Genomic DNA, 27139 nt, shown 5'->3' with positions numbered 1-27139 from the left:
TCTTGTGTGTCTGTCTTCAGGGCATGTATTACCTGGAGGAACACTGTATGGTGCACAGGAACCTGGCTGCGAGGAACGTGATGTTAAAGAATGATTACTTCGTCCAGATTTCTGACTACGGTGTGGCTGACCTGCTCTATCCTGATGACAAGAAATATGTCTACAGTGACAGTAACAAGGTAATCAGGACACACATTCACCGCTCCATTCACCTTGATTCATCAAGATATTGTATTTCACAAGTTGTTGTCCACAGTAAACAGACAAAATGAGCTTCTGCTTCTATGTTTCTTCCAGACTCCCATAAACATAAAATGGATGGCCCTGGAAAGCATCCTGTTCCGAACATACACTCATCAGAGTGACGTCTGGAGTTATGGTCAGACAGCATGGTCATAAGTGTCTGTCTGTCTGTCTGTCTGTCTGTCTGTCTGTCTGTCTGTCTGTCTGTCTGTCTGTCTGTCTGTCTGTCTGTCTGTCTGTCTGTCTGTCTGTCTGTCTGTCTGTCTGTCTGTCTGTCTGTCTGTCTGTGTCAAATGTCTTTCTCTCTCTCTCTGTCTGTCTGTCTGTCTGTCTGTCTGTCTGTCTGTCTGTCTGTCTGTCTGTCTGTCTGTCTGTCTGTCTGTGTCTCTGTCTGTCTGTGTCAAATGTCTTTCTCTGTCTGTATGTATGTCTGTCTGTCTGTATGTGTCTCTGTCTGTCTGTCCGTCTGTCCATCTGTCCCTACGTCTGTTTGTGTTAAACATCTATGTCATCATGACATAACCTCTCCCCTCTGCAGGAGTGACAGTGTGGGAGATGATGTCATTCGGAGCAGAGCCCTACGCATCCATGCAGCCCCAAGATGTCCCCAGTGTACTGGAGAAGGGAGAGCGCCTGTCCCAGCCCCACATCTGTACTATAGACGTGTACATGGTCATGGTTAAGTGTGAGTGACCGTTCAAAAGTCATGTACACACTACGCACATCCAACAGACTACTGAACTGCCATGGGACAAGAGGAAAAATACTAGCACACTTTTACCATTATTTGGACCACAAATGACCACAAACGATCCTCATCAGAATATTAATGGTTGAAATTAAATGGTTTCTATTTAAATGAAAGGTATTTTCTTTCTTTTCCATGGGCTGACTACACACCCAGCAACCTTTGGACATTGATAATGTTATTGTTTTCTAATACCAGGCTGGATGATTGATGAGAATATTCGCCCGACCTTCAAAGAACTGGCCAATGACTTTATTCGCATGGCAAGAGACCCACCTCGCTACCTTGTCATCAAGGTAAGGAAAAGATTACAGCACTTTATTCATTTTCTGTCTATTCAAGCCCTATTGACAGAAGTCTTTATTACTGACACTTTGCCTATAGGACAGAGGAGAGGCGGGGCCAGAAGAATCCCACCAACGAGACTCAGAGCTGGACAATTTGGAGGCGGGCCTGGAGGACCAGGATGAGGAGGGATTGGAGGACGGTTTGGCCACTCCTCCCCTTACCCTGTCCCCATCCAGGATGTCTCGCCTGAGGATGAGCTCATATAGGGTCAATTTTATTCATCTGCACACATAACTTGAATTTCTGCACTAAACACATCTACTGAGTTACTAGTGATGGAACACAAGGCTTTCTGAAGGCTTCGGCGCTTTCACCAAATTGTGCCGGAAAACGCTTCATTACTCATAGCTTCATTATCTGTTCACAATGCACATTAGTGACATCTGCTGGTCAACAATAAATAGCAGTGTGTGATTATCAGACGTTTTTTTTCTCCACTGTGTATCAAAACTCCAGTGGCACAGCAGTAAGTCGTTGACTTTAGTAGCCTGTAATCAGTTTGAATACCAGGTTCTCATCTTGCTTCCCTTTTTTGCCTTCAAGTTAAAAAAATTCTAAAACTGAATTCAGCCTTATTTAGGATGCTTAAGACAGAATCTTATACTATACTAAATAAAATCAAATTATTTGAACAAAAGTACGAATCTTTGACGAAACAAAGCTTCCGACGTCATTGATCACGTGCTTCTGATGAAGCGATACAAGCATCGGCACACTGCTTCGGAAAACACTTCTTCGATTCTGACGTATGCCTCGGAGCTCCGGTATCAAACGTAAAAAACACTATGAGTTACACACTCAAATATCAAGTTAAAAAAGGTCAGTGTGAACTTTAACCTCTCTCTCTCTCTCTTTGACCTCTCAGAGTGCCAGTGTCACCGTTCAGGCCGGACCAGTAGAGTACCTTCCCATGACCCCCAGCTCTGGAGAGGTCAGACACCACAACACATCACACATCACAGATAAGGAGATCTTGATATCAAGGCCATCATTTCCCACTGCGAATAGCCAGGAACAACTGGCACTAACATTTAACTGAGAGCAATAAGTATTAGGACTCCACTTTGCCAAATGGCTTCACTTAAATCACTATTATAACTAAACATTGCCAAGAGGAAATAACTTTCAGGAAACTCAGACACATAAATATGTTGTATCGAATTCAAGTCTCATCCCGATTCCACTGGTTCCATTTCGTGATGATGAAGATGGGGATGATGGTCTATGAATGACCATTTTCCACTTCAAACATATTCTTGGAACTCAAAGGTCTTTTCACTGTATCCTTCCTTCAGTTGTTCTCCCAGCAGTCTCGTCTGAACTCAGCGAGGACACTGTCACAGGGGTTAGAGGGAAGACGGAGTGGCCTGGACGTTGAGCTGACCGAGGGAGTGTCACTGAGCGGCAGCTTGCGCAGGCAGCAGCCCAGAGCTGGCAGGGACAGTAGCAGTAGTACCCACCACACCTCCACCACCATGGTGCATAGGAGCCAATCTGCAGTCTCAGAGTCACACTCCAACAGGCCTGAGCAAGAGGAGGAGGGGGAGGAAGATCACTATGGATACGTGCTGCCTGGAGTGTCTAACACTCCAGAGAGAGGTGAGAGGGAGAGGTGACCCCTGGATGTGCAGGCAACACACCACATGAATGTGATCAGTGTTATATTTTTTTCCATCTGTGTTGATGGAGTGATACAATTCTTAGTTATATTCTCTAATATCGCTTTCCTCCTTTATGTGGCAGATTGTCTGCTGTCTCGCCCAGCCTCCAGAAACTCTCGCCCAAGTGGAACATCTCTTAGCTCTAGGAGCTCCAAAAATGTGCTGTCACCATTAGCAACTGCCCCAGACCCCACCGCGGACTATGAACTGATGACCAAACAGCCAGCCCATTTGCCCCGCTCCCCCAGAGCCACCTCTGTACAGATAGAAGGGCCTTCATCAGTGGTATGGAGGAAACAGTCCTCAACTCTGCCCTCCCCAACCTACAATACAGCACCCTCACCACTAGAGGGCGACAACACAGTGCATGGGGCCTCACAGGAGTCATCGTCAGGCACTGCAGCCACTCCTGGGGGAAGCCAGTGTTCAACAGAGGCCTCTGATAGTGCTTCGGCTAGAGTAGCAGAGGGAGACATGCTGCAGCCGCTGGTTGACAGGCCTTACAGTGGATCTGTTGTGTCTGACAGTGGAGGGGTGACTCAGGGGAGGCCAGAGCAAGCAGCTGTAGTGGACTATGAATACATGGATATCCGGAGCACCACAAACAACACAGACACAGAAAGACCGATCTGGGAGAGGCGTGAGTGTCGCGCAGCTGACTTGAGGAGGACAGAGGCAGAAGAACGAGAGAGAGAAGAAGAAGGAAAGAGTCAGGAGGTAGAGGAGGAGAAAGGAAAGGAAGACGAGGAAGGGGAGGAAGTTTACCAGTACACTAACAAGCAGCCCAGACTCCTCAGAGAGAGCAATAAAGTGGCGGGGCTCCTCCCCAAGCCAAGGCCCAAGCCCAGCCTCCTCCCCAAGCCAAGACCCAAACCCAGCCCCAGCCCCAATCCCAACCCCAGGCCAGATGGTTTCACAGCAGTGGTAGACAGCCAGGTGGAGGTATATGAGGAGATGCATGCCTTTGGAGGGGGCTCCCAGCGAGGGGACCACCAGGAGGCAGAGTACCAGAACCTCCCAGTCCCAGGGAAGGGGAGGGCCACCACGGCTGAGGAGGGGGGCGCGGGTAGCAGGTGTGCCGGGCTAGGGTTGGGGGGGTACATCAAAGTATGCTCTGGTGTGGGAGTGGTAGAGCCGAGCAGTAACACATCGTTTGACAACCCTGACTACTGGCACAGCAGACTGTTCCTCAAGCCAGATGCTATGTGCACATAATGATGTGGACTGAGAAAACAACAACAACCGTGACCAAGCAAGCACAGTCAGAGGTGTTTTATAGAATCATGTAACAGGCTGGGGTGCAGCTCAACCAGTAATGTAGCCCTCTTTTAGTACTGTTGAATGTGTTGTTTATAATGTAGTGTAAGTATTCTCAGTTGGTTTACACATCATCCATCCAAAGAAAAAATTCTGCAAAATGTCCTATGTAGCATTAATGTTATCTAGCAGTTTATAGTGACATCTCAGTCTAAGAAATGTAACCAAATAGGCAGCTATATATTAAACTACAGCAAAGGATGGCCTAAGCTGTGAGCAAGAATCAGTAAGTCAAAGGCAAACAGAATAGTGAGAAATAGATGCACATAGATCTTAATGTACAAAGATACACAAAGCATATAGAATGTACAAAGATACACAAAGCATATAGAATGTACAAAGATACACAAAGCATATAGAATGTACAAAGATACACAAAGCATATAGAATGTACAAAGATACACAAAGCATATAGAATGTACAAAGATACACAAAGCATATAGAATGTACAAAGATACACAAAGCATAGATACATAAAGTAGAAATAGGAGGCCAATGTACACACACTAATGGATCAAATTTGCAGTGTTTGCACTTCAACTTGTTCCACTTCCTGGTGAAGCTGAGTTGACCTACATAGATAGAACCTCAAGGTTCCCTGGGTGTGAGGTCTGCCATGTAATGTACATTTGTAGCTTATAGTTTCCTCTATGAAATGAAGTTTTCTTGATGAACATGAGTGTATGGATGAATTTCAGTCATGTATTGACTATGTTATTACAAGTGTGTGTGTGTATGTGTTTCAAGTTTTAATGTTGCATGCACAAGTACAGTGAAATGCCTTTCTTGCTCGCTCTAAATCCAACAATGCAGTAATCAATATCAATTTAGTACTAAAAATAACATAAAGTAGAACAAGAAAAATAAATAAATATGAAGAACACGAGAAGTAAGTAAGCTACAGTGCATTTGAAAGTATTCAGACCCCTGGACTATTTCCACATTTTGTTGAGTTACAGCCTTAGTCTAAAATGGATTAAAACAAAATTTAAATCATCAATCTACAAAAAAATGTTGGCAAAAGTATTAAATATAAAAAACAGAAATACCTTATTTACATAAGTATTCAGACCCTTTACTAGGAGACTCGAAATTGAGCTCAAGTGCCTCCTGTTTCCATTGATCATCCTAGAGATGTTTCTACAACTTGATTGGAGTCCACCTGTGGTAAATTAAATTGATTAGACATGATTTGGAAAGGCACACACCTGTCTATATAAGGTCTCACAGTTGACAGTGCATGTCAGAGCAAAAACCAAGCCATGAGATTGAAGGACTTGTCTGTAGAGCGCCGAGACAGGATTGTGTCGAGGTACCATAAGATTTTCTGCAGCATTGAAAGGCCCCACTGCTAGAACACAGTGGCCTCCGTCACTCTTAAATGAAAGAAGTTTGGAACCACCAAGAACCTTCCTAGAGCTATCTGCCTGCCCGGCCAAACTGAGCAATCGGGGGAGTGGGGCCTTGGTCAGGCCAGTTGTAATTGAGGCTGTAATCGCTGCCAAAGGAACTTCAACGTACTGAGTAAAGGGTCTGAATACTTATGTAAATCTGATGTTTACTTTGTTTCTTTTTTATCTACAAACCTGTTTTTGTGTTGTCATTATGGAATATTGTGTGTAGATTGATGGGGAAAAAACAATTTAATCAATTTTAGAATAAGGCTGTAACTTAACAAATTTGGAAAAAGTCAAGGGCTCTGAATCATTTCTCAATGCACTGTATATACAGGGTCAGTTCCAATACCATGTTTACAATGTTAAGGGATACTGGAGTGATAGAGGTAGATATGTATAGGGGTGATAAATAGGTGTGTGTGAAAGTGCGACACAAACAGGTCAAGAGATATGCAGAGATATATACTATACACTATTCATGATTAGGTTTAACAGCTATGTAGATATGCAGATAATATGATGCCAGGCCAAAATCTAATGACTACTGAATGTCTAATTTACTGATGAAAAGGTTTATCGGTCAGTGCCATAGATATTAATGGGGAATGGAAACACTAGGATTTAGAACGCCAGCTAACTAACTGTAAATTGGCATGGTTGCGTCAATGGCAGGAGGGAAAATGTTGTTTAGTATAAGTGGATTGAATACATCTCTTCGCTTAGATTTACTTATTAAAGTGTTTCCATTCCCCTTTAAAACCATGGATCAGTGCGGTGACGCGCTAATTCAATTTGGCGTTCAGCGTGCACTCACTGCGTGGGACGTAGGAGGCGGGATCTCTAGCGAGTTGGGCCTGTGCAAGATCTGCGGAGGAGAGAGCACTGCAGCGTGGTCGAGTCTGTAGCTGACACCCGGGAAAAAAGTTACTTTGAGTCCAAAAGAGACACCGAAAAAAATGTCTGGAGACGACGAGCCACAAGAGCAGACCATCGCGGATGACTTGGTCGTTACCAAGTACAAGATGGGGGCCGAGATTGCCAATCGTAAGTGAATATGAACATGTTTTTAATAGACTATTGAAGAGTTTAGACGTGACAGTCTGCTGGCTAATGTGCTAACGCTAGCTCAGCTATCACAATGCAGCCATGTGCTATGTTAGCAGCTAACGATAAATTAATGACAACGTCTCCTCGGGGCTAGCGTTTGGCTTGTGTAGTCTTAAGCAATAGTTCCGTCAGTTTCGTAGATATATCGTAGCATTGAGTTAGCATATTTTTGCTAACTAATTCTAAAATTAAGCTACATAAGTGTATGCATGGACAACTGCTACCTAGCCAAATGCTACGTTAGCTAGCTCACTAGCTAAGGTTATATGCACTGCCTGGAAAGTTGTCACTGGTTAACATAACTGATTAGTAAACTACCTTCTGAATAAGTTGGCTATGATCCCGTTACATTTAATTAACAACTATTTTCTACGTTTAGTTAACTAGTTAACAACGATTCATTTTAACTCATGTTTGCCAACTTACTATTTAAAACGGGTCGTTTGCACCGCTCATCTCTTAACGTACTCGCGCATGTCACTGATCCTGAACTGTTACCCAAAGCAAGTGAATCGTGTTCTCAGTGAAGCCATGGATGGTCACTCATTGTATAGGCATAAGGGCCATCAGTGTCTGTCAGTTTAGTGACAATGTATTGCCTCAGACCTGCAACGCAGTACCACACACAGCCTTAGCCAGCATCTATGCTATACTCCCTATGCATCCAGAAATAGCTACTATATATATTCTGTGTGCATATCTTATACTTACTCTCTGTATCAAAATTGAAGACCTGGCTGGAGTGTATGTTCATGGGAATTTATGTAAATCCTGATCCCACGTAATGGTCCTGGGAAGGGATCTTAATGGTAGTGTTTATTGGACCAGAAGATCTACATTTGAGTCATTTAGCTGTGAAATTAGTACAAATCTTTCTGTGAGAAGTCACCTCCCCTGGTCCTAATACCTGAAGCATACCTACCTAACCTCTGGTTCTGTCCTCCTGTGTCTCTTCCTGTCTACTCCAGAGGCCCTGAAGGCTGTGGTGGAGGCTGCAAAGGCTGGGGTGACTGTGGTCAGCCTCTGCGAGACAGGAGACGCTTTCATCATGGCAGAAACTGGAAAGGTGTTCAGGAAGGAGAAGGATCTGAAGAAAGGTATGGGGCTCATCTCATTGGTTAAGTCAATGAGTTGCGTTGACATGAGTCATGAGTGAAGTAGCTCTTAGAGTTTTGTAGTTTACTTTTTTAATTGCAGAACAGTTGAGTTTGGGTAAATCGCGTCTTTTCCTCGTTTACTCATATCCTCTCTCCTTGCGTCTTCAAAACAGAGGGAAGCAAGGAGAGCGGACACAAGGAATCAAAAAACGTAATATTCTTTGTTGTGCAGAAAGTTACTTAGGTTATTAGTGTAAATAAATGTCTACTTATTGCCTCCCTCAGGCATTGCGTTCCCAACCAGCTTATCAGTCAACAACTGCGTGTGCCACTTCTCTCCCCTGAAGAGTGACCCTGAGATCACACTGAAGGACGGGGACCTCATCAAAATGTAGGAACAACATATCTGTCTGCAACTGTTATGGCCGACTGTCTCATGGACAACTGTTATTCAATTAATTTTTAGCTTCTCTGTATGGGACCTGCATGGCTGTCCCTGTTCAACTGTTGGGGGACTACCCTTCCCATGTCAGTGCATGGGCCAGTCTGATGGTCTTGCGTCTCTGCCTATCCTTCATGTGCTGCTTGTTGTTTTTGCCTGTGCAGTGACCTGGGGGTGCACGTCGATGGCTTCATCTCAAACCTGGCTCACAGCTTTGTGGTGGGAGTGACCAAGGTAGTAGCACTTGGTGGTTTGCAGTGACCGCGTCGGGATCATTATCAAGAGTGTATATGTTGGGCCTCCCGGGTGGCGCAGTGGTCTAGGGCACTGCATCGCAGTGCTAACTGCGCCACCAGTCTCCAGGGTTCGTGCCCAGGCTCTGTCGCAGCCGGCCGCGACCGGGAGGTCCGTGGGGCGACGCACAATTGGCACAGCGTCGTCCGGGTTAGGGAGGGTTTGGCCGGTAGGGATATCCTTGTCTCATCGCGCTCCAGCGACTCCTGTGGCGGGCCGGGCGCAGTGCGCGCTAACCGAGGGGGGCGGGTGCACGGTGTTTCCTCCGACACATTGGTGCGGCTGCCTTCCGGGTTGGAGGCGCGCTGTGTTAAAGAAGCAGTGCGGCTTGGTTGGGTTGTGCTTCGGAGGACGCATGGCTTTCGACCTTCGTCTCTCCCGAGCCCGTACGGGAGTTGTAGCGATGAGACAAGATAGTAATTACTAGCGATTGGATACCACAAAAATTGGGGAGAAAAGGGGATAAAATAAAATAAAAAAAAGAGTGTATGTTGATATGTTCTGTCATACAGAATGCCAGCATACAGATACATTGACGGATGTACAGCACATCAAACGTTACATGCATAGTGCAACCGTCACGTAATGTTAGACACACAAAGGAGTCAGGTAGACAGCCATCTAGTACAGGAAAATCCGACACGTGCGTAATGTTGACTGTTTTTCATATTTTCCTATGTAATCATTTGCTATGTTATTTCACCTTCTCATCCTCTGTTTTTGCTGCATCAGGATGCTCCGTTGACAGGACGTAAGGCTGACGTTATTAAAGCGGCACACCTGTGTGCAGAGGCTGCCCTCAGACTGGTCAAGCCTGGAAACCAGGTGAAGTGATTAGCTAGCGCTTTACTGAGTGGGAAGTTGGGGACTAGCCTAGTACCAGATCTGGTTGTGCTCTAAAGCCAACTTCCATGGTGCAGTTGTCTATACAGCACAAACCGAGCGGGGACCAGGCTTATTAGGGATGCAGTGACAAGTGTGTAAAAAAAAAAGGAGGGGGGGGGGGGGGGGGAGAAGCTTGACTAACAAATATATTTGGTATTGTAATGGTACACAGAACTCACAGGTCACAGAAGCCTGGAACAAGATTGCCAAGTCATTCAAATGCTCAGCCATAGAGGGTGAGTCCCTCCTTTTCATTTAATCTAGTTGGTGCCACATTGATACAAGATACATTCAACCCCTTGTGTCTTGTACTGGTAACTTGTTGGTAAATCACATACCTTGACTTTTTGTCATGTATTACACTCCTCAGGCATGCTGTCCCATCAGTTGAAGCAGCATGTTATTGACGGAGAGAAAACCATCATTCAGAACCCCACGGACCTGCAGAGGTGACATTTAATATTAGTCCCAAGACATCTGGCTTGTTTTGGTATTACTTGTAAGATGCATATGTTATTGTTTCTCGTCTTTGTCGTATGTGTCTGAGGCACCGCTGTAGCGCTAATAGTAATTGCTCTTAGGGGACAAAAAGTTTTGTTGAATTATTCATGGCCTTGTCTCGCTCTCTGTTGGTGTTGCGTAGGAAGGACCACGAGAAGGCAGAGTTTGAGGTACACGAGGTGTATGCTGTGGATGTGCTCATCAGCACCGGAGAAGGCAAGGTGAGGGACAAACATTCACTCAACATTCCAGTCGTGTGAAGCTCACATCCGTTGATGGGTTGTACTAAAAATCTATTATGTTCTCACATTCAGGAACAGCAAAACAGTGAGGGGACATCATCTTTTTTTCTATGCATTGAATTACTCTATTGTGCATCTCCTGTCATCACTTTGTATGTGCTGTAAACCCCCTTCCGTTCATTGCTCTAACTTCCCATGTCTTCTACTCCAGGCGAAGGATGCAGGCCAGAGGACCACCATTTACAAGAGGGACCCAGACAAGCAGTATGGCCTGAAGATGAAGACATCCAGGAGTTTCTTCAGTGAGGTGGAGAGACGCTTCGATGCCATGCCTTTCACTCTCAGGTAGCACTTCTGCCGCAGGGAGCGGACTTTTACCTAAAACTAATATAATACTTTTACCCAGAACACCTTCAATGACAGTTAGGGAGAGAAGAGGCTATTCAAATTCATAAATTGAATAAGGCACATATACAGTTTCCCCCGATTAGACTATTTGATACAATAGACTGAACACATAGTTTTTGTTTCCTCGGTTTTAATACCGATTAGATATCTAATGATGTTTTGGTTCTCTCTTCTGCCTTTTTTATATTCTCCCCTCTCCCTGGATCTGTCGTTCTGTCTCAGGGCGTTTGAGGATGAGGGCAAGGCAAGGCTGGGTGTGGTAGAGTGTGCCAAACATGAACTCCTACAGCCCTTCAACGTTCTACACGAGAAAGAAGGTTAGTTGGAAGATCTAACCAGACAGAGGCTATGCATTTATGCTAAAGTACTGCGCATTACTTTTTGTGAAATTGTGTCAGATAATCCTGTAAGGGATGTGAAGGTGGCTTGACATGCAAATTAAATATTTCTTCATTGATTCAGTTCACCACTTGACCGGTACACTACAAAATGAAAGTGGCATAACCAAGTTGTTATAAGCCTAAGTTTAAGGGCTCTTTTCTGTGAGTCTAGGTGAGTTTGTGGCCCAGTTCAAGTTCACTGTTCTGCTGATGGCCAACGGACCCCTACGCATCACCACAGGGCTGTATGAGCAGGAGCTGTACAAGTCTGAACACGAAGTAGAGGATGCAGATCTCAAGGTAAAGCAAGACAGATGGGCTACTTACTGTGGCGCTACACTTGGACTTTGGGTTAACCCTTGATTTTTATCTGCCACACTGGACCTGTAACTTTTTGCCAACGTGAGCAGAGCGCGAACCACTTAATCAAGTGTTCTCGTGTGTGTGCTGCGTGTCGTATTCATAAAAATGGTGCTGCTTGCACTCCGGTTTCATAGAAGATAATGGGAGCACCTCACGGTTGGCAAAAGTTGCACGTCCACTGTAGCATGACTGTTATACCCCTGACTTGCCTAGTTAAATAAAGGTTACATTTAAATATACACATACCAGTTCCCTACTTGTACACTGGAGGGATGAGGATAAATCATCTACTGTGATTGGCTTTTCCAAACTTGTTATGTACTAAGCTGATATGGTTGATTTGTGTTCTCAAAAACCAACCTTCTTTTCAGGCCTTGCTCCAAAGCTCAGCGAGCCGCAAGACGCAGAAGAAGAAGAAAAAGAAGGTAGGCTAACCGGAAGGTCGCTGGTTCGAATCCCCGAGCCGGCAAGGTAGAAAAATCTGGCGTTCTGCCTTTTGAGCAAGGCAGTTAACCCCAAACAACTGCTCCCGTGCGCCTATGAGATGGATGTTTTAAGGCAGCCACCCGCACCTCTGATTCAGAGGGTTTGGGTTAAATGCGGGAGACTCATCTCAGTTGAATGCAGTCAGTTGTGCAACTGACTAGGTATCCCCTACTATTTAATGTAAACATTTCCAAGTCTCCCTTGGGAAAGAGGTCTTCTCACCTCAGTGGGACTTCCTTGTTTAATACATAAATGGCACGTTAATGTGATTGTAAAGACACATTCTGTCAGTTTTGCCTCAATCTCTCCACACTTTTTCCCCCCCCTTGTGACAAGGCTTCAAAGACTGTGGAAACCGAAACGGCACCAGGGCAGCCAGCGCCAGAGGTCAAAGAGACCGAAGCTGCAGAATAAGACCTTCCACCCCCTGACCCAGTCTTCGTCTCCCAATAATACTGACAGACTTTTGACAACTGACCAACCCACAGAACAGATGTCAAGACCTTCCATCATGTGCTCCTGTCCTGAGACGCCCACCTCACAGTGCAGCCTAGCCTTGTGATGGAAACCTCCAAATGTTAACTGATGTCAGACTACTGGGGATGGTGCTGCTCACTGCTAAATTCAAATTCTGTCACATCCCATTTCAATCTCACTGTCCTTGAGACAGCAGGGTTCTCCCCATGATAGTAACCACTAAGTGACTCAGAAGGGCTATTGAGTAGAACAAGGGCATTTTCCTGAGTAGACTCTGTGGGAGACATGTTTATACCATCCAGTCGTTGAGCCTTGGTACTGTAATGAAAGTCAGCAGTGAATAATCCAATGATATATGAACGCAAAGCAGGACAGTTGAGGTGTGATACGATTGCACTGCGCCAATGACTTTTCTGAAGGAAAACCTTTTCGGTCATAACCATGCAGTTGTATCTTTTAAATTCATGTAAGTGTGTATTTGGGAAGTAAATGTGAAATAAACCCTCCATCATTAAACCTACTATAAACATGAGACCTTATAAACAGCCATGTTAGCAAATGACGGCTGACTACGTTGACTCGCATCGTTATGTACATTAGCAAATTCCCTAGGGTCATACCTAGCTATTTCTCTTATCACCTGCAACTAACAGTTTGTGAACACTGCTTAATGTCAGTTTCCATGGATATATCCCCTAACGGGACTACATATTAAATGGATTTAGAGCAGGGAATTGGATAAGGGGCTTGATCTGTGTGTACCATGCAAGGCAGGGGAAAAAACAATTGTCACTGAAGCCCAATTATGAAAGGTTTAAATGTTCCCATTATTAAATGATTCCCGCCATATTTCAGTTAATACGCTGGTACTGCCACGGCTCTCGATGAATTACACCTATATTAGTCACTGTTTACATCGGTATCTATAGCTGTTTAATATCTGATACTTTATTGTAAAATAAGTTTGAGGCTATTTTTGATTCTAGATTTGAAACATTGCCATGGGGGCATCAAATAACAACTCCATTATTGAATTTGGGTATGAGGCAACTGACCAAAGGACTAACCAACCAACTGCTGCACCTCTAGTTCCTGTGGGCTTTTCTTTCTGAATAGGATATTAAGAGGGAGAGATCATTGTGGAAATGTTTCTGACTAGGTTGATTATTTTTAATTTGTTCTCAAGAAGGGAATGTATCCTCTTGTATTGTAAATGTGTATGGATAGAATTCTACAAAAGTTCCTATTTAGGAAGTAATAGAGGTCCTCCCAATAAAATGTGGTATTTTGGAAGGCCTTTGAAATTGTCATTAGCAAAGCATGTCAGAATTACAACCCATTTCTAAATATATTTTATTTGCATACTTGACTGAAATGTAAATATCTTCATATAATAATTCTATGAGTAAAATCCATCGGTCATTCCACTACAATCAGCTAACGTGTTGACCCCCCCCGCCGCGTGCGCTGCCAAATAAATGTACACATACATGTTACTCAATCAGTGCACCAACACTGCTCGAGGGTTCTATTTTATGCTTGACACACTGCAAATCGTGCCTTTCCCATCTCATTGGTTTTTAGGAGCATATACCCACATGGGTGGTTGAAAGATGAACTAAGGCCCACACTACAGTCGGTGGTGGTAATGCACCTTAACGTTGGTTGCCAACTGCCATATACAGTCCGAAGAAGAAGCCTGAAGTAGGAGAGATTACCAGAAACAAACTCGGTTTACCCTTTTATCTGTGGATTAATTGTTGGAGTAGAAGACCTTGTGTATTTCAGGTCAAATAACAACCCAATGATTATATCCCAGGACAAATTAGCTAGCAATGTTAGAGAAACAAGTTGAGGGAAAAGTAACTAAACATAAAAATATATTTGCCCTGTCTTGAATGAAAAGGTCTTATTTTGCAATCTAAAATAAATGTGATCTCTGAGGAGAGACAGGCTCTCCCTCCATATTGCATAACAAGCACTACACTTGTCCATTCAGTAGAGGCACAGATAGAACATCTTGCGTGGGGGAAAACTCAGTGAAGATGACGTAAGGCGTAATGAAATAAGTCATTATGTTAACGGGGCATATGCCGTGTTCAAAACAACTGGGAGCTCGGAAATCTCCCACTTCAGTGCGTTCAAAACAACTGGGTACTCTGGAGGAAAAGAACGAGCTCTGACTGGGAAAAATCGTTTTGAACAGTCATCCAACTCGGAATTCCAACTTGTGTACACGTGCCTCATTCTAGAGCTCTGACTTTCCGACCTGAAGATCACGGACGTCATGATTTGGCCTCATATTCTTCAGAGTTCCCAGTTATCTTGAAAGCACCATAACTCTTCCCACCTGCAAACACACAAAAAACACACCCATATGGAGCGAGAGGGCCAATTTGCTCAGCGGAATCTATAAGAAACCTTGCAGGAATATTATCCAGGCCTGTGGCTTTGGAGCATTTAAGCTCTGCCAACATACTAACTCTTTTGGCTGTTGCTACCTTTGCAAAAGAAAAAGTGTTTGGCTGAACCCCTAACTCTACATAATACTTCTTGACTTGGTTACTTCCATACAAACCAGAACTGGTCGGCAGCTTGCTAACCAGCTTGCTGGCAACAGAAGTAAAAACATATTTGAATTCATTGGCAACCTCTGCTTTTTCATATACCATCTTCCCCTTGATGTTCAGTCCAATACTGTTTAGTTTGTTTTTGATAGTACCACTACAGCCTAATTCCTTAAATGATTTCCAAAGCTTTTTAGGGTCATTTTTGTTCTCAATTATTCTCTCAGCAAAGTAACCCCTCTTAGCTTCATCCATCCTGCTCTGTGCTTCATTTCTGTGATGTTTATAAAGGACAAAATCATGCTGCTCTTGTGAGTTCTTACATGTTTTAAAGGTCTTCTTCCTTGCTTGGATAGATTCTAGAATCTCATGATTAAACCAAGGGCTAGATCTCTGCTTTACCCTGACCCGTCTAATGGGAGCCATCACATTCACCACATCAAGGAATCTACATTTAAAGACTTCCCAGGCACTGTCTACCCCTACACTATCTAGCACAGGTGACCAGTCAATTTTACCCACTTCCTCCCTAAACTTTTCAACACAGTATTTTTTGAGTCCTCTGATTCTAACGGTTTTGTGACACTTAAATATATCTTTAAATATCCTCCTTGTGCAAAATCTAATAAAATGAAAACTGATTCCATATACTATTACTCCACTCTGCGATATTTTAGATTTATCAGACACCAATATTAAGTCAATATTACTTTGCACTGTTTCACATATCCTGTTGGGATCTTTTATCATTTGGGTCAGAGCAAGTGATCTACAAAAGTGCAATAATACATTGTGGGTTGGGCTATTCTTTTTGCAGACATCAGTATTGAAACCCCCTAACAAAAGTATTTCCTTCAACAGGAAATCATTACAGTTTGACAACACAATTTCAAGACCTTCATAGAATGCATTCTGCTTGGGCGGCCTATAACACACCCCCAACAAAATCGGCTTGGTTTTGGGAAGGCAGATATCCAGCCAGACAATCTCCAGATCGGCGTTTAAATCCGATCTGATGTTTAAAGCAATGTCTGATCTTACAAACGCACATATCCCCCCACCGTTCCGATTCCGATCCTTCCTGACAACAGAGTAATTACCTATCTAAATTTCTGAGTCACAAACAGATGAATCCAACCATGTCTCAGTAAAACATAAGACACCCACCTCTGATTTGCAAACCAACAGGCTTATCTCATCGTACTTCGGTAGTAGACTTCGGACGTTTAAGTGCACAAAATGTAAGCCCTTCTTACCAAAGGCCTCATTGAATTCCCGATCCACTTGTAACTCGCCTCCCACTGCCCTGTATTACGCATATCGTTAATCGCTCTCTTGAACAAGGTACCTTTCCCAGGGACATGAAACAAGCTAAAGTTATACCTCTGTATAAGAAGGGGATAAAGTCTGATCCCGGGAATTATAGGCCTGTATCTGTCCTTTGTGTAACATCAAAGATCCTGGAGAGTTGTACATGAGCAAATGTATGAATATGTTAACAAAAAGGGTCTAATGTATGATTTTCAGTCGGGTTTTAGAAAAACATACTCCACTGATTCATGTCTACTTTACTTGACTGAATTCATCAGGAAAGAGATTGATGAGGGAAATCTGTGTGGAATGGTACTGCTTGACCTACAGAAGGCCTTTGATACAGTTAACCATTGTCTCTTAATCTCCAAACTGGAGGCACTGGGGTTAAGCAGTATCCCTCCAGGCTGGGTAAAGTCCTATTTATCAGGAAGGGCGCAAGTAGTAGAGGTTAATGGTTCACTGTCTCAGGCAAAACCAATGACTTGTGGTGTCCCGCAGGGGAGCGTGCTTGGGCCTCTACTGTTTTATTGTATATTAACGATATGAAAGATGCTTGTTCTTGCCGTCTTTTTCTTTATGATGATGACTTTATACTTCTGGTGTCTCACAAAAGTAAAACTATGTTGGAGAGCATACTTAGCACAGAGCTTACTAACATTAGCAAATGGCTTGGAGATAATAAGCTATCTCTGCACTTAGGGAAAACTGAAGCAATTATTTTTGGATCCAGACCTAAATTGTGTAGGTCGTCTGAAATCAGAGTGGAGTTAGGGGGTGAGGTGCTGACTACTAAAACCTCTGTTAGCTACTTGGGATGTATCCTTGATGGAAGCTTGGGAGGTGTGAGCATGGCCAATAAGGTGCTAGGGAAGGTTAATGCCAGGACTACATTTTTGGCTAGAAAGTCTAAGCTGCTTGATAAGGACTCCATGAAAGTGCTAGCTACTGCCCTCCTTCAATGCCATTTTGACTATGCTAGTACTTCCTGGTTTGGGGGCTTATCTAAACTTATGAAGGGGAAGCTCCAGATAGCCCAGAATAAGCTGATCAGGGTAGTATTGAAGGTGAGTCCACGTACTCACATAGGCAGGAGCTGCTTTCAGGAACTAAACTGGCTGCCTGTTGAGGCTAGGATGTCCCAGATTAGACTAGGTTTGGTTTACAGGAGTATTTATGGTCCTGCGCCCAGATATCGAAGTGATTACTTTCCTCGTGTTAGGGATGCACACAATCACAGGACCAGATCAGGTGTTGCTGATGTGTGCTTATACAGGTTCAGGAGTAATGCTGGGAAATGTACTTTCTTGTATACTGGAGCCTCAGAATGGAATGACTTGCCTCTGCCCATAAAAACAACTTCCTATCTGGGCAGCTTTAAAAATAAAGTAAAAATATGTTTGATGTCTTCTGTGCCCATTTGAATAACCCCTATGATGTAACTGGAATGATGAGATAGATGTTCTTCTTCTCTGTTTTTGTTTTATTATTTCACTGCCATACTGTGTTCCATCTTGTCTAGCCATCTTGTCTCAAAAGGACCACAATGGAAATAAGTCCCAGACTTTGTGTTATCCTCGATGATTTTATTAATGTGCATGTATGGATTTTAAGTTTTATGTGTGCTTGTTTTTTTAAATGTTTGAATTAATAAACTGAACTAAACTACATGCCAAAGGTTGAACGTTCGTATCGTTAGGATCGTAAGAAAATCCATACGTAAATTATTAGGATCGTTAGAAAAGCCATGCGTGAAACTTTGAAATTTCCTCTGTGAACATACAAACACCATTTTACAATTACGGACTAACATTTTTGGCTTCAACAAATCTTGCAATTATGACGTACAATAATATCTTTCAGAGTTTTGGAAGTTTCATCTCACCAACAACAAAAAATGTGCGCCAAACGGCCTGTGAGGAGTGCTACACGAACAGGCATAAAGCAGTATTTTAAAAAAATCGGAAGTCAAGGAAACCAGAAAGAGGTATAATGCACATTTTCAAGTTAAAAGTCTCCATTCTCTATTGCTCCTCAGTTGAGTTTACATCACATTACATAGCTAATGTAAAGGATTTGTTTGCCAGCGCAAGTCTAGATAGCACTAGCTGTATTATGACTTCAACAGTAAAGTTTCAGTCCGCTAGGTATATCTCTACAACATGGGCATATCTCTGGGTGACGTGGACATCCCCATGCATGCACCTTATCAAAATATGACTAATTCACTATTGCACCATATTTCCAACATATTTGAACATTTAATTCATCCTTCATTCAGTTGTCAGTCAATATGTCATCCATTCAGTCATTTGTCTGAGTTGCAACAGGAACTAAATCAAAGAGAATAGAACAGTCTTATCCATTTGTTTATTAAAATCCATGCGTGTATTAATTAAAGTATCAAAATTCTCCTAAATTCTTTAGACTATCACTTTAATAATTCAATGTTTAATTTAGGCCTATCCAAATGAAAAAATAGGCCTTCAACTTGTAGGCATTGCAATTTAGGCTATCATTTTGGGTACTGGTGTCTTACAGAATAATTTTACAACTAAACTCAGCAACAACAAAAAACGTCCCTTTTTCAGGACCCTGTCTTTCAAAGATAATTTGTAAAAATCCAAATAACTTCACAGATCTTCATTGTAAAGGGTTTAAACACTGTTTCCAATGCTTGTTCAATGAACCATAAAAAATGTATGAACATGCACCTGTGGAACGGTCATTAAGACACTAACAGCTTACAGACGGTAGGCAATTAAGGTCACAGTTATGAAAACTTAGGACACTAAAGAGGCCTTTCTACTGACACTGAAAAACACCAAAAGAAATATGCCCAGGGTCCCTGCTCATCTGTGTGAATGTACCTTAGGCATGCTGCAAGGAGGCATGAGGACCGCAGATGTGGCCAGGGCAATAAATTGCAATGTTTGTAAATTTACATTTGTGAATATGAAATTTGGCCAAAAGAATAATGAAATTAATTACATAAAAATGTTTCAGCTTATTTCTATTGTAGGTAAAGAATCCATGCAGTACATCTCACCACAATAGTGTAAGATCTTCATAAATGTGTTCAATTATAAATCTACTGATGTCTTTCCACAGTTTTCTTAAATGAATACAATGCCAAAAAAGATGCAACACTGTTTCTGGGTGGTCATTACAAAAGGAACAATTTGAAATGATGTTTTCCTTAAACTTCTTCATATAGTGGTTGGCAGGATAATATTTATGAATAATTTTAAAGGAAACTTCCTTAATTTTGTTAACAAGTAGGTATGTGTGTGGCAAAATCCAAACTTTTTTCCAACAGATATTATCAATAAATCCATTCAAATAAGGCATGACATAAGGTATACAACATCCTGCTGAAACAAGGTTTGTAATCGCTCTGTTGTTGAATGGACCAAAAGAGAAACAAATCTTTCCTACTGATGAGTCAACAGGGTCAATGGAAGGTAGGCTCTGAGGGTCAGGTCTTGACACATTCCTTAATAATAAAGCAACACCTAAAGGAATGGCATCTAAAACAATTGAAAAATCTTTAGGTGTTACAGGGACCTTGTAAAGTGATAAGAATTCCTTATAACTAAGTAAAAGACCCTCTGCATTTACCAGCTGGCTCACCAATAGGATATTATTTCGGAACCAATATTCTAAAAACAAATAAGTATTTTTATACAATATATCCCAATTATTCCATATATAATATCTGTGTGGAGAAAAATTTGGCTTATAAATGAAGGACCATGACAAGAAAACCTGCTGATGAAAAGCAGAAATTTTCACTGGAACTTTGTCAATATTATAATTGCAAACCAACATGAAGTTAAGGCCACCAAAAGTAGAGAAGACATGATGAAGAATAAAATTCCACATAGAAGTGGGTCTTAGGAATTGTTTTATCCAACTGATCTTAAAAGTATTATTTAAGATAGTAAAGTCCAGAAAATTCAGCCTACCATTCTCATAAGTGTTCATTACAACAGTTTTCCTAATGTAATGGGTACGGTTTCTCCACAAAAAGTTGAAAAGCATCTGGTATTTCTCCTTGCTTATTTTACCGTCAAGATATAATGATAGAGCGCCATATGTTAGTCTAGAGATTCCTAATAACCAAGGCTGAAGGTCTCTTCCTTTAAATGATAAGTCCCTCTGTAGCAATTGATTTAGCTTCTTCTGGGGTTTTTTAATAAGAGGTTTAAAATTTAGTAAGCCTCTAGACTTCTGATCCTTTGTAATGGTTATGCCTAAATATGTAAGTTATTCTTTTACTGGAATACCATAATATGAAGGTGTCACACAACCTTTGACAGCTATGAGTTCACATTTATTAATGTTAAGACATAGACCAGATGCTTTGGAAAAGGATTGTATCACATTGATCGATATGGGAATTTGGTTAGCGTCTTTCAGAAAAAGTGTAGTATCATCAGCCAGCTGGCTTATAATAATTTCTTTACCAGCTTTGGAAATACCTTGTACAGGACTATTATTTAAATAATTTGTAAGAAGTTGGGTGATTAATAAAAACAGGTACGGAGAGATAGGACAACCTTGCCTAATTCCTCTCTTTAACTCAAATCTAGGTGAGGTGCCATATTTCAATTTGATAGAGCTGTTACTATTTGTATAGAGTCTTAATAGCCTTACAGAAAAAAATCCCCAAAGCCAAGTCTCTCAAGGGAGTGGAAGAGGAACTGATGCTCTACTGTGTCAAATGCTTAATAAAATAATATGAAGCTATCCTCGGTTATTAGGTCTGAGTAGTCAAGTATGTCTAATACTAGTCTGATATTGTTAGAAATATGTACAGTGGGGCAAAAAAGTATTTAGTCAGCCACCAATTGTGCAAGTTCTCCCACTTAAAAAGATGAGAGGCCTGTAATTTTCATCATAGGTACACTTCAACTATGACAGACAAAATGAGAAAAAAAAAATCCAGAAAATCACATTGTAGGATTTTTAATGAATTTATTTGCAAATTATGGTGGAAAATAAGTATTTGGTCAATAACAAAAGTTTATCTCAATACTTTGTTATATACCCTTTGTTGGCAATGACAGAGGTCAAACGTTTTCTGTAAGTCTTCACAAGGTTTTCTCACTCTGTTGCTGGTATTTTGGCCCATTCCTCCATGCAGATCTCCTCTAGAGCAGTTATGTTTTGGGGCTGTTGCTGGGCAACACGGACTTTCAACTCCCTCCAAAGATTTTCTATGGAGTTGAGATCTGGAGACTGGCTAGGCCACTCCAAGACCTTGAAATGCTTCTTACGAAGCCACTCCTTCGTTGCCCGGGCGGTGTGTTTGGGATCATTGTCATGCTGAAAGACCCAGCCGCGTTTCATCTTCAATGCCCTTGCTGATGGAAGGAGGTTTTCCCTCAAAATCTCACGATACATGGCCCCATTCATTCTGTCCTTTACACGGATCAGTCGTCCTGGTCCCTTTGCAGAAAAACAGCCCCAAAGCATGATGTTTCCACCCCCATGCTTCACAGTAGGTATGGTGTTCTTTGGATGCAACTCAGCATTCTTTGTCCTCCAAACATGACGAGTTGAGTTTTTACCAAAAAGTTATATTTTGGTTTCATCTGACCATATGACATTCTCCCAATCTTCTTCTGGCTCATCCAAATGCTCTCTAGCAAACTTCAGACGGGCCTGGACATGTACTGGCTTAAGCAGGGGGACACGTCTGGGACTGCAGGATTTGAGTCCCTGGCGGCGTAGTGTGTTACTGATGGTAGGCTTTGTTACTTTGGTCCCAGCTCTCTGCAGGTCATTCACTAGGTCCCCCCGTGTGGTTCTGGGATTTTTGCTCACCGTTCTTGTGATCATTTTGACCCCACGGGGTGAGATCTTGCGTGGAGCCCCAGATCGAGGGAGATTATCAGTGGTCTTGTATGTCTTCCATTTCCTAATAATTGCTCCCACAGTTGATTTCTTCAAACCAAGCTGCTTACCTATTGCAGATTCAGTCTTCCCAGCCTGGTGCAGGTCTACGATTTTGTTTCTGGTGTCCTTTGACAGCTCTTTGGTCTTGGCCATAGTGGAGTTTGGAGTGTGACTGTTTGAGGTTGTGGACAGGTGTCTTTTATACTGATAACAAGTTCAAACAGGTGCCATTAATACAGGTAACGAGTGGAGGACAGAGGAGCCTCTTAAAGAAGAAGTTACAGGTCTGTGAGAGCCAGAAATCTTGCTTGTTTGTAGGTGACCAAATACTTATTTTCCACCATAATTTGCAAATAAATTCATAAAAAATCCTACAATGTGATTTTCTGGAATTTTTTTTCTTATTTTGTCTGTCATAGTTGAAGTGTACCTATGATGAAAATTACAGGCCTCTCTCATCTTTTTAAGTGTGAGAACTTGCACAATTGGTGGCTGACTAAATACTTTTTTGCCCCACTGTATGTTCCTCATAAAGCCAGACTGTGTTTCATCAATGATTGCATCCAGGACTTCTTTAATTCTTTTTGCAAGTAGTAAGGCTAATATCTTAATAGTTATTATTAAGAAGACAAATTGGACGCCAGTTATCAATGAGCAGCACTTGTTTTTTAGGCTTAGGTATCAGTGTTATTAACCCCTGACTCATTGTAGGAGGGAGAACATTGTTTTTAATACTCTCTAAAAAGACTTCAAATAGGAAGGGAGCTACTTGTTCAGAAAATAATTAGTAAAATTCTGATGTAATTCCATCAACACCTGGTGATTTATTGTTCTTTAGATGTTTGATACTCTATAATCTCTTCAACTTTGATGGGTTCATCACACTGTTTAGATTCTATATCACTGATAGAGTGAACATTATTCAGTGAGTCAAAAACATATCTGTGGATTCCTGACAGTACGTAGATCTATACATTTTTCTGTAAAAATTGCTACAGTATTGCTACAATAGGATGAATTCTGTTCTCCCTCAATCAATTTTTTCCTACATCTAATAAAGGCTCCTTTTGCTTTTAATCTATATCTATTTATCCAGATTATTTTGTAACTCAATCAGTTCCATCTTCTCCTCTCCCGAGAGGCCGGCTGGGGACCTCTGAGAAAGGGAAGTTATCTTAATGATCACCTCTTCCTCCTCAGCTCTTCTGGTCTTAGCAAGATAACTATCATATTTTCTAAGGTATTTGGACACTTCAAATTTAAAGAGCTCCCAGTTCTTACAATACGATTTTTCTTCACAAGCCCTTTCCCAAAAGTGTGTAAGTAGATCTTTAACCTCAAACTTAACTATATCATTATTTAATAACGAGCTATTTAGCTTCCAGTAGGATGCCCTACCAAGGTTAGTATCGGGGGTAAATATTTTGATATCAATGTAAATGGCCCTATGGTCTGTGAGGGGAGTAGTACAAATATTTTTTAGTAACACACTCACTATCAATACATTTGGATATAAGCCAAAAATCTATTCTTGTTTGTCTGGAACCTGTTTTGTTACTCCAAGTGAATGATCTGTTGGCAGGAAACCTCTCCATATATCAGTAAGATCAAACTTTTCCATAAAAAGTATTAAACCCAAATTCTGATTGGTTGGCCTACCTGGGGGCCATCTATCAGTTGAATTATCTATAGTAATATTGTAATATAATAATATAGTAATATAATTATCTTTAGTAATGTTAAAGTCCCCTCCTATCAATAATAACGAATTCGGAAATTTAGATAACCAATGAAGTATATGTTTCTCTATAGATTCAAGCAACTCCTCATTCTCATGTTTGGTGTTGTACCCATAGAAGTTTACAGTAATTAGCGTAATGTCATTGTAACTGATCACAAGACAAATAAAGTGGCCAAAGGGGTCACATTCCGAGTGTAGAATATTACCACCAAAGGTATTTTTCACTGTAGTGACACCAGCGGAGCGTTCAGATCCATGGGAAAGCCAAATATTGCTGTTTACACTCTTTAGTGTAAACAGGAACTATTCTGAGAAATAAAATACAAAATAATAATTTAAATAAAAGGGTACCTACTATTTTAAGTGCATATGAAAACTGATCATAAAAAATTGAATAAAAAAAGTTTTACATATATGTAGCAGTGTGATGTTGTTCCCCTAGATTATGCACCAAATTGCACACAAGGACCAATTCAAATAGGCCAGGTCAAGAGGGGATGTTAATAATCTGATAATAATAATGAGTGTCCATGTGCTCGCGCAGGTGCCGGAGAGCTGTGACTGCACCAAGGGTAACGTGTGTGTTGTCTCTTCGTGTGCAGGGCAAATAAAAAGATTTCAACGAGCAGACCATCAGTTGTGGCAGCGTCCTAATTAAAAGCACACAACGCAGAATGAACCACGCTACATATACATGTTCCTAAGACCTTTTTCACTTGGAAATAAGTACTAATAACTAAATAGAAAAATGACCGTGTAAAGTCAGAGCAGACCTGTATGCCCTTTAAAACAGTATCTTAGTTACTGTATACATAAAAACAACTTTCAGTCTTCTTCGCAAGTGTGTAAACAAAATAGGCCTTCTGGTCATACAAGAACAAACTAATAAATTGAGGTACCGAGTATTCCGAAAAATATTAACCTGATGTTTGTTAGGTAACGTTAATCAATACAAGGAAAATGTGAATACCATGGCCGAAACCATCAATCTGTTCCTTCTGGTGAGATTTTAGAGATGAATATGGATTTCTGAAACGTTGATGAAGCCTCGTCCTCCGACGAAGTAAGCATCCTTTCCCTCCTTTAGTGCTTTCTTGATCATCCATGTCGAACTACATTCACCAAAATACGAAGTATACACGCAATGGACACCATTTCCGTACTTTTAGGGCCCAAAATGCAATTCTTCAGGAAATGGGCACGGCTTCACAACGTTTTCAGATCTAAAGAAAATGGCGGAAAATATGCAGCCGAAGTCCGACGAGCGGATACAAATTAATTGCTCTAACTAATTATGACAAATGTTAAGAAAATGTTGAGCAATGTAATAAAGCAATGACTTTTCAAATAGGTTACACGTTATGTTGGCTACGCTATCTTTTTTTAAATGTATTTTTAATTATGAACAAAACAAATACAAAAATAGACAAATACATATCGATATACATTTTCAAATTGTCAAAATATTGTATTGCTTTTTGTTTTTAAATGTACTGATAAATTCAAAATAATATTTCAATTCTATCTTAAATAATTTGAAGAGGGGTTTGTTCTCTGCCCATTTCATTTTATGGATAAAGAATCTTCCATGAAAAATAAACAAATTAACAATGAAAGTTAAATCAGGGTCCATTTCATTTCAATCAAAAATAAAACATATCAGAGTCTCTCATTAACATTAATAGTCATTTATTTTAAAATAAAATCTAACTCATAAATCTTCTGACATAAGAACAGTCCCAAAATAAATGGTCAAGCGCTTCTGGGTCACAACCACAAAATACACTTTTGTTATCAATAGCTATTTTGAATCTGTGTTTAATAAAGGTCTTTACAGGGTAGATTCTATGAATGAGTTTGTATGATACTTCTTTCACCTTATTAGATATAAACTCAGCAAAAAAAGAAATGTCCTCTCACTGTCAACTGTGTTTATTTTCAGCTAACTTAACATGTGTAAATATTTGTATGAACATAACAAGATTCAACAACTGAGACATAAACTGAACAAGTTCCACAGACATGTGACTGACAGAAATGGAATGATGTGTCCCTGAACAAGGTGTTGTTGTCTGTTCACACTGCTTTGCTTTATCTTGGCCAGGTCGCAGTTGTAAATGAGAACTTGTTCTCAACTAGCCTACCTGGTTAAATAAAGGTGAAAAAAAAGGGGGGGGGGTCAAAATCAAAAGTAACAGTCAGTATCTGGTGTGGCCACCAGTTGCATTAAGTACTGCAGTGCATCTCGTCCTCATGGACTGCACCAGATTTGACAGTTCTTGCTGTGAGATGTTACCCTACTCTTCCACCAAGGCACCTGCAAGTTCTCGGACATCTCTGGGGGGAATGGCCCTAGCCCTCACCCTCCGATCCAACAGGTCCCAGATGTGCTCAATGGGATTGAGATTCGGGCTCTTCGCTGGCCATGGCAGAACACTGACATTCCTGTCTTTCAGGAAATCACGCACAGAACGAGCAGTATGGCTGGTGGCATTGTCATGCTGGAGGGTCATGTCAGGATGAGCCTGCAGGAAGGGTACCACATGAGGGAGGAGGATGTCTTCCCTGTAACGCATAGCGTTGAGATTGCCTGCAATGACAACAAGCTCAGTCCGATGATGCTGTGACACACCGCCCCAGACCATGACGGACCCTCCACCTCCAAATCGATCCCGCTCCAGAGTACAGGCCTCGGTGAAACGCTCATTCTTTCGACGATAAACGCAAATCCGACCATCACTCCTGGTGAGACAAAACCTCGACTCGTCAGTCAAGAGCACTTTTTGCCAGTCCTGTCTAGTCCAGCGACGGTGGGTTTGTGCCCATAGGCGACATTGTTGCCGGTGATGTCTGGTGAGGACCTGCCTTACAACAGGCCTACAAGCCCTCAGTCCAGCCTCTCTCAGCCTATTGCGGACAGTCTGAGCACTGATGGAGGGATTGTGCGTTCCTGGTGTAACTCGGGCAGTTGTTGTTGCCATCCTGTACCTGTCCTGCAGGTGTGATATTCGGATGTACCGATCCTGTGCAGGTGTTGTTACACGTGGTCTGCCACTGTGAGGACGATCAGCTGTACGTCCTGTCTCCCTGTAGCGCTGTCTTAGGCATCTCACAGTACGGACATTGCAATTTATTGCCCTGGCCACATTTGCAGCCCTCGTTCTGAACGCTGCAAGAGGGGAAACGCTGAGAATTTACGAATGGACAATCTGACAACGCT

General features: G+C 41.8%; 2 protein-coding genes across 2 annotated transcripts in view; both read left to right on the top strand.

Annotated features, from left to right (window-relative positions):
• The window catches only part of LOC120059115 (receptor tyrosine-protein kinase erbB-3-like), a 34040-nt gene extending 29055 nt beyond the window's left edge, over positions 1–4985 (top strand). Inside the window, exons 21-28 of the mRNA XM_039007925.1 lie at positions 21–179; positions 298–379; positions 782–928; positions 1190–1287; positions 1376–1546; positions 2205–2270; positions 2635–2938; positions 3083–4985. Coding sequence (XP_038863853.1) covers positions 21–179; positions 298–379; positions 782–928; positions 1190–1287; positions 1376–1546; positions 2205–2270; positions 2635–2938; positions 3083–4215 — 2160 coding nt within the window. The 3' untranslated portion in view covers positions 4216–4985. The remainder of the gene's footprint in view (positions 1–20; positions 180–297; positions 380–781; positions 929–1189; positions 1288–1375; positions 1547–2204; positions 2271–2634; positions 2939–3082) is intronic.
• Positions 4986–6534: 1549 nt separating this feature from the next.
• LOC120059114 (proliferation-associated protein 2G4-like) lies at positions 6535–13892 on the top strand. Its single transcript, XM_039007924.1, has 13 exons — positions 6535–6758; positions 7790–7918; positions 8204–8309; positions 8525–8594; positions 9387–9479; positions 9712–9775; positions 9910–9988; positions 10183–10261; positions 10494–10627; positions 10913–11007; positions 11243–11370; positions 11805–11858; positions 12256–13892. The coding sequence occupies exons 1-13, from the start codon at positions 6671–6673 to the stop codon at positions 12331–12333; spliced, it is 1197 nt and encodes a 398-aa protein (XP_038863852.1). The 5' UTR covers positions 6535–6670; the 3' UTR covers positions 12334–13892.
• Positions 13893–27139: the final 13247 nt, after the last annotated feature.

Source organism: Salvelinus namaycush, chromosome 14 (genome assembly GCF_016432855.1).
Source record: "Salvelinus namaycush isolate Seneca chromosome 14, SaNama_1.0, whole genome shotgun sequence".
Classification (NCBI taxonomy): domain Eukaryota; kingdom Metazoa; phylum Chordata; class Actinopteri; order Salmoniformes; family Salmonidae; genus Salvelinus; species Salvelinus namaycush.
Note: the sequence above shows the minus strand (reverse complement) of the source record. Positions and strands in the feature narration are given on the sequence as shown.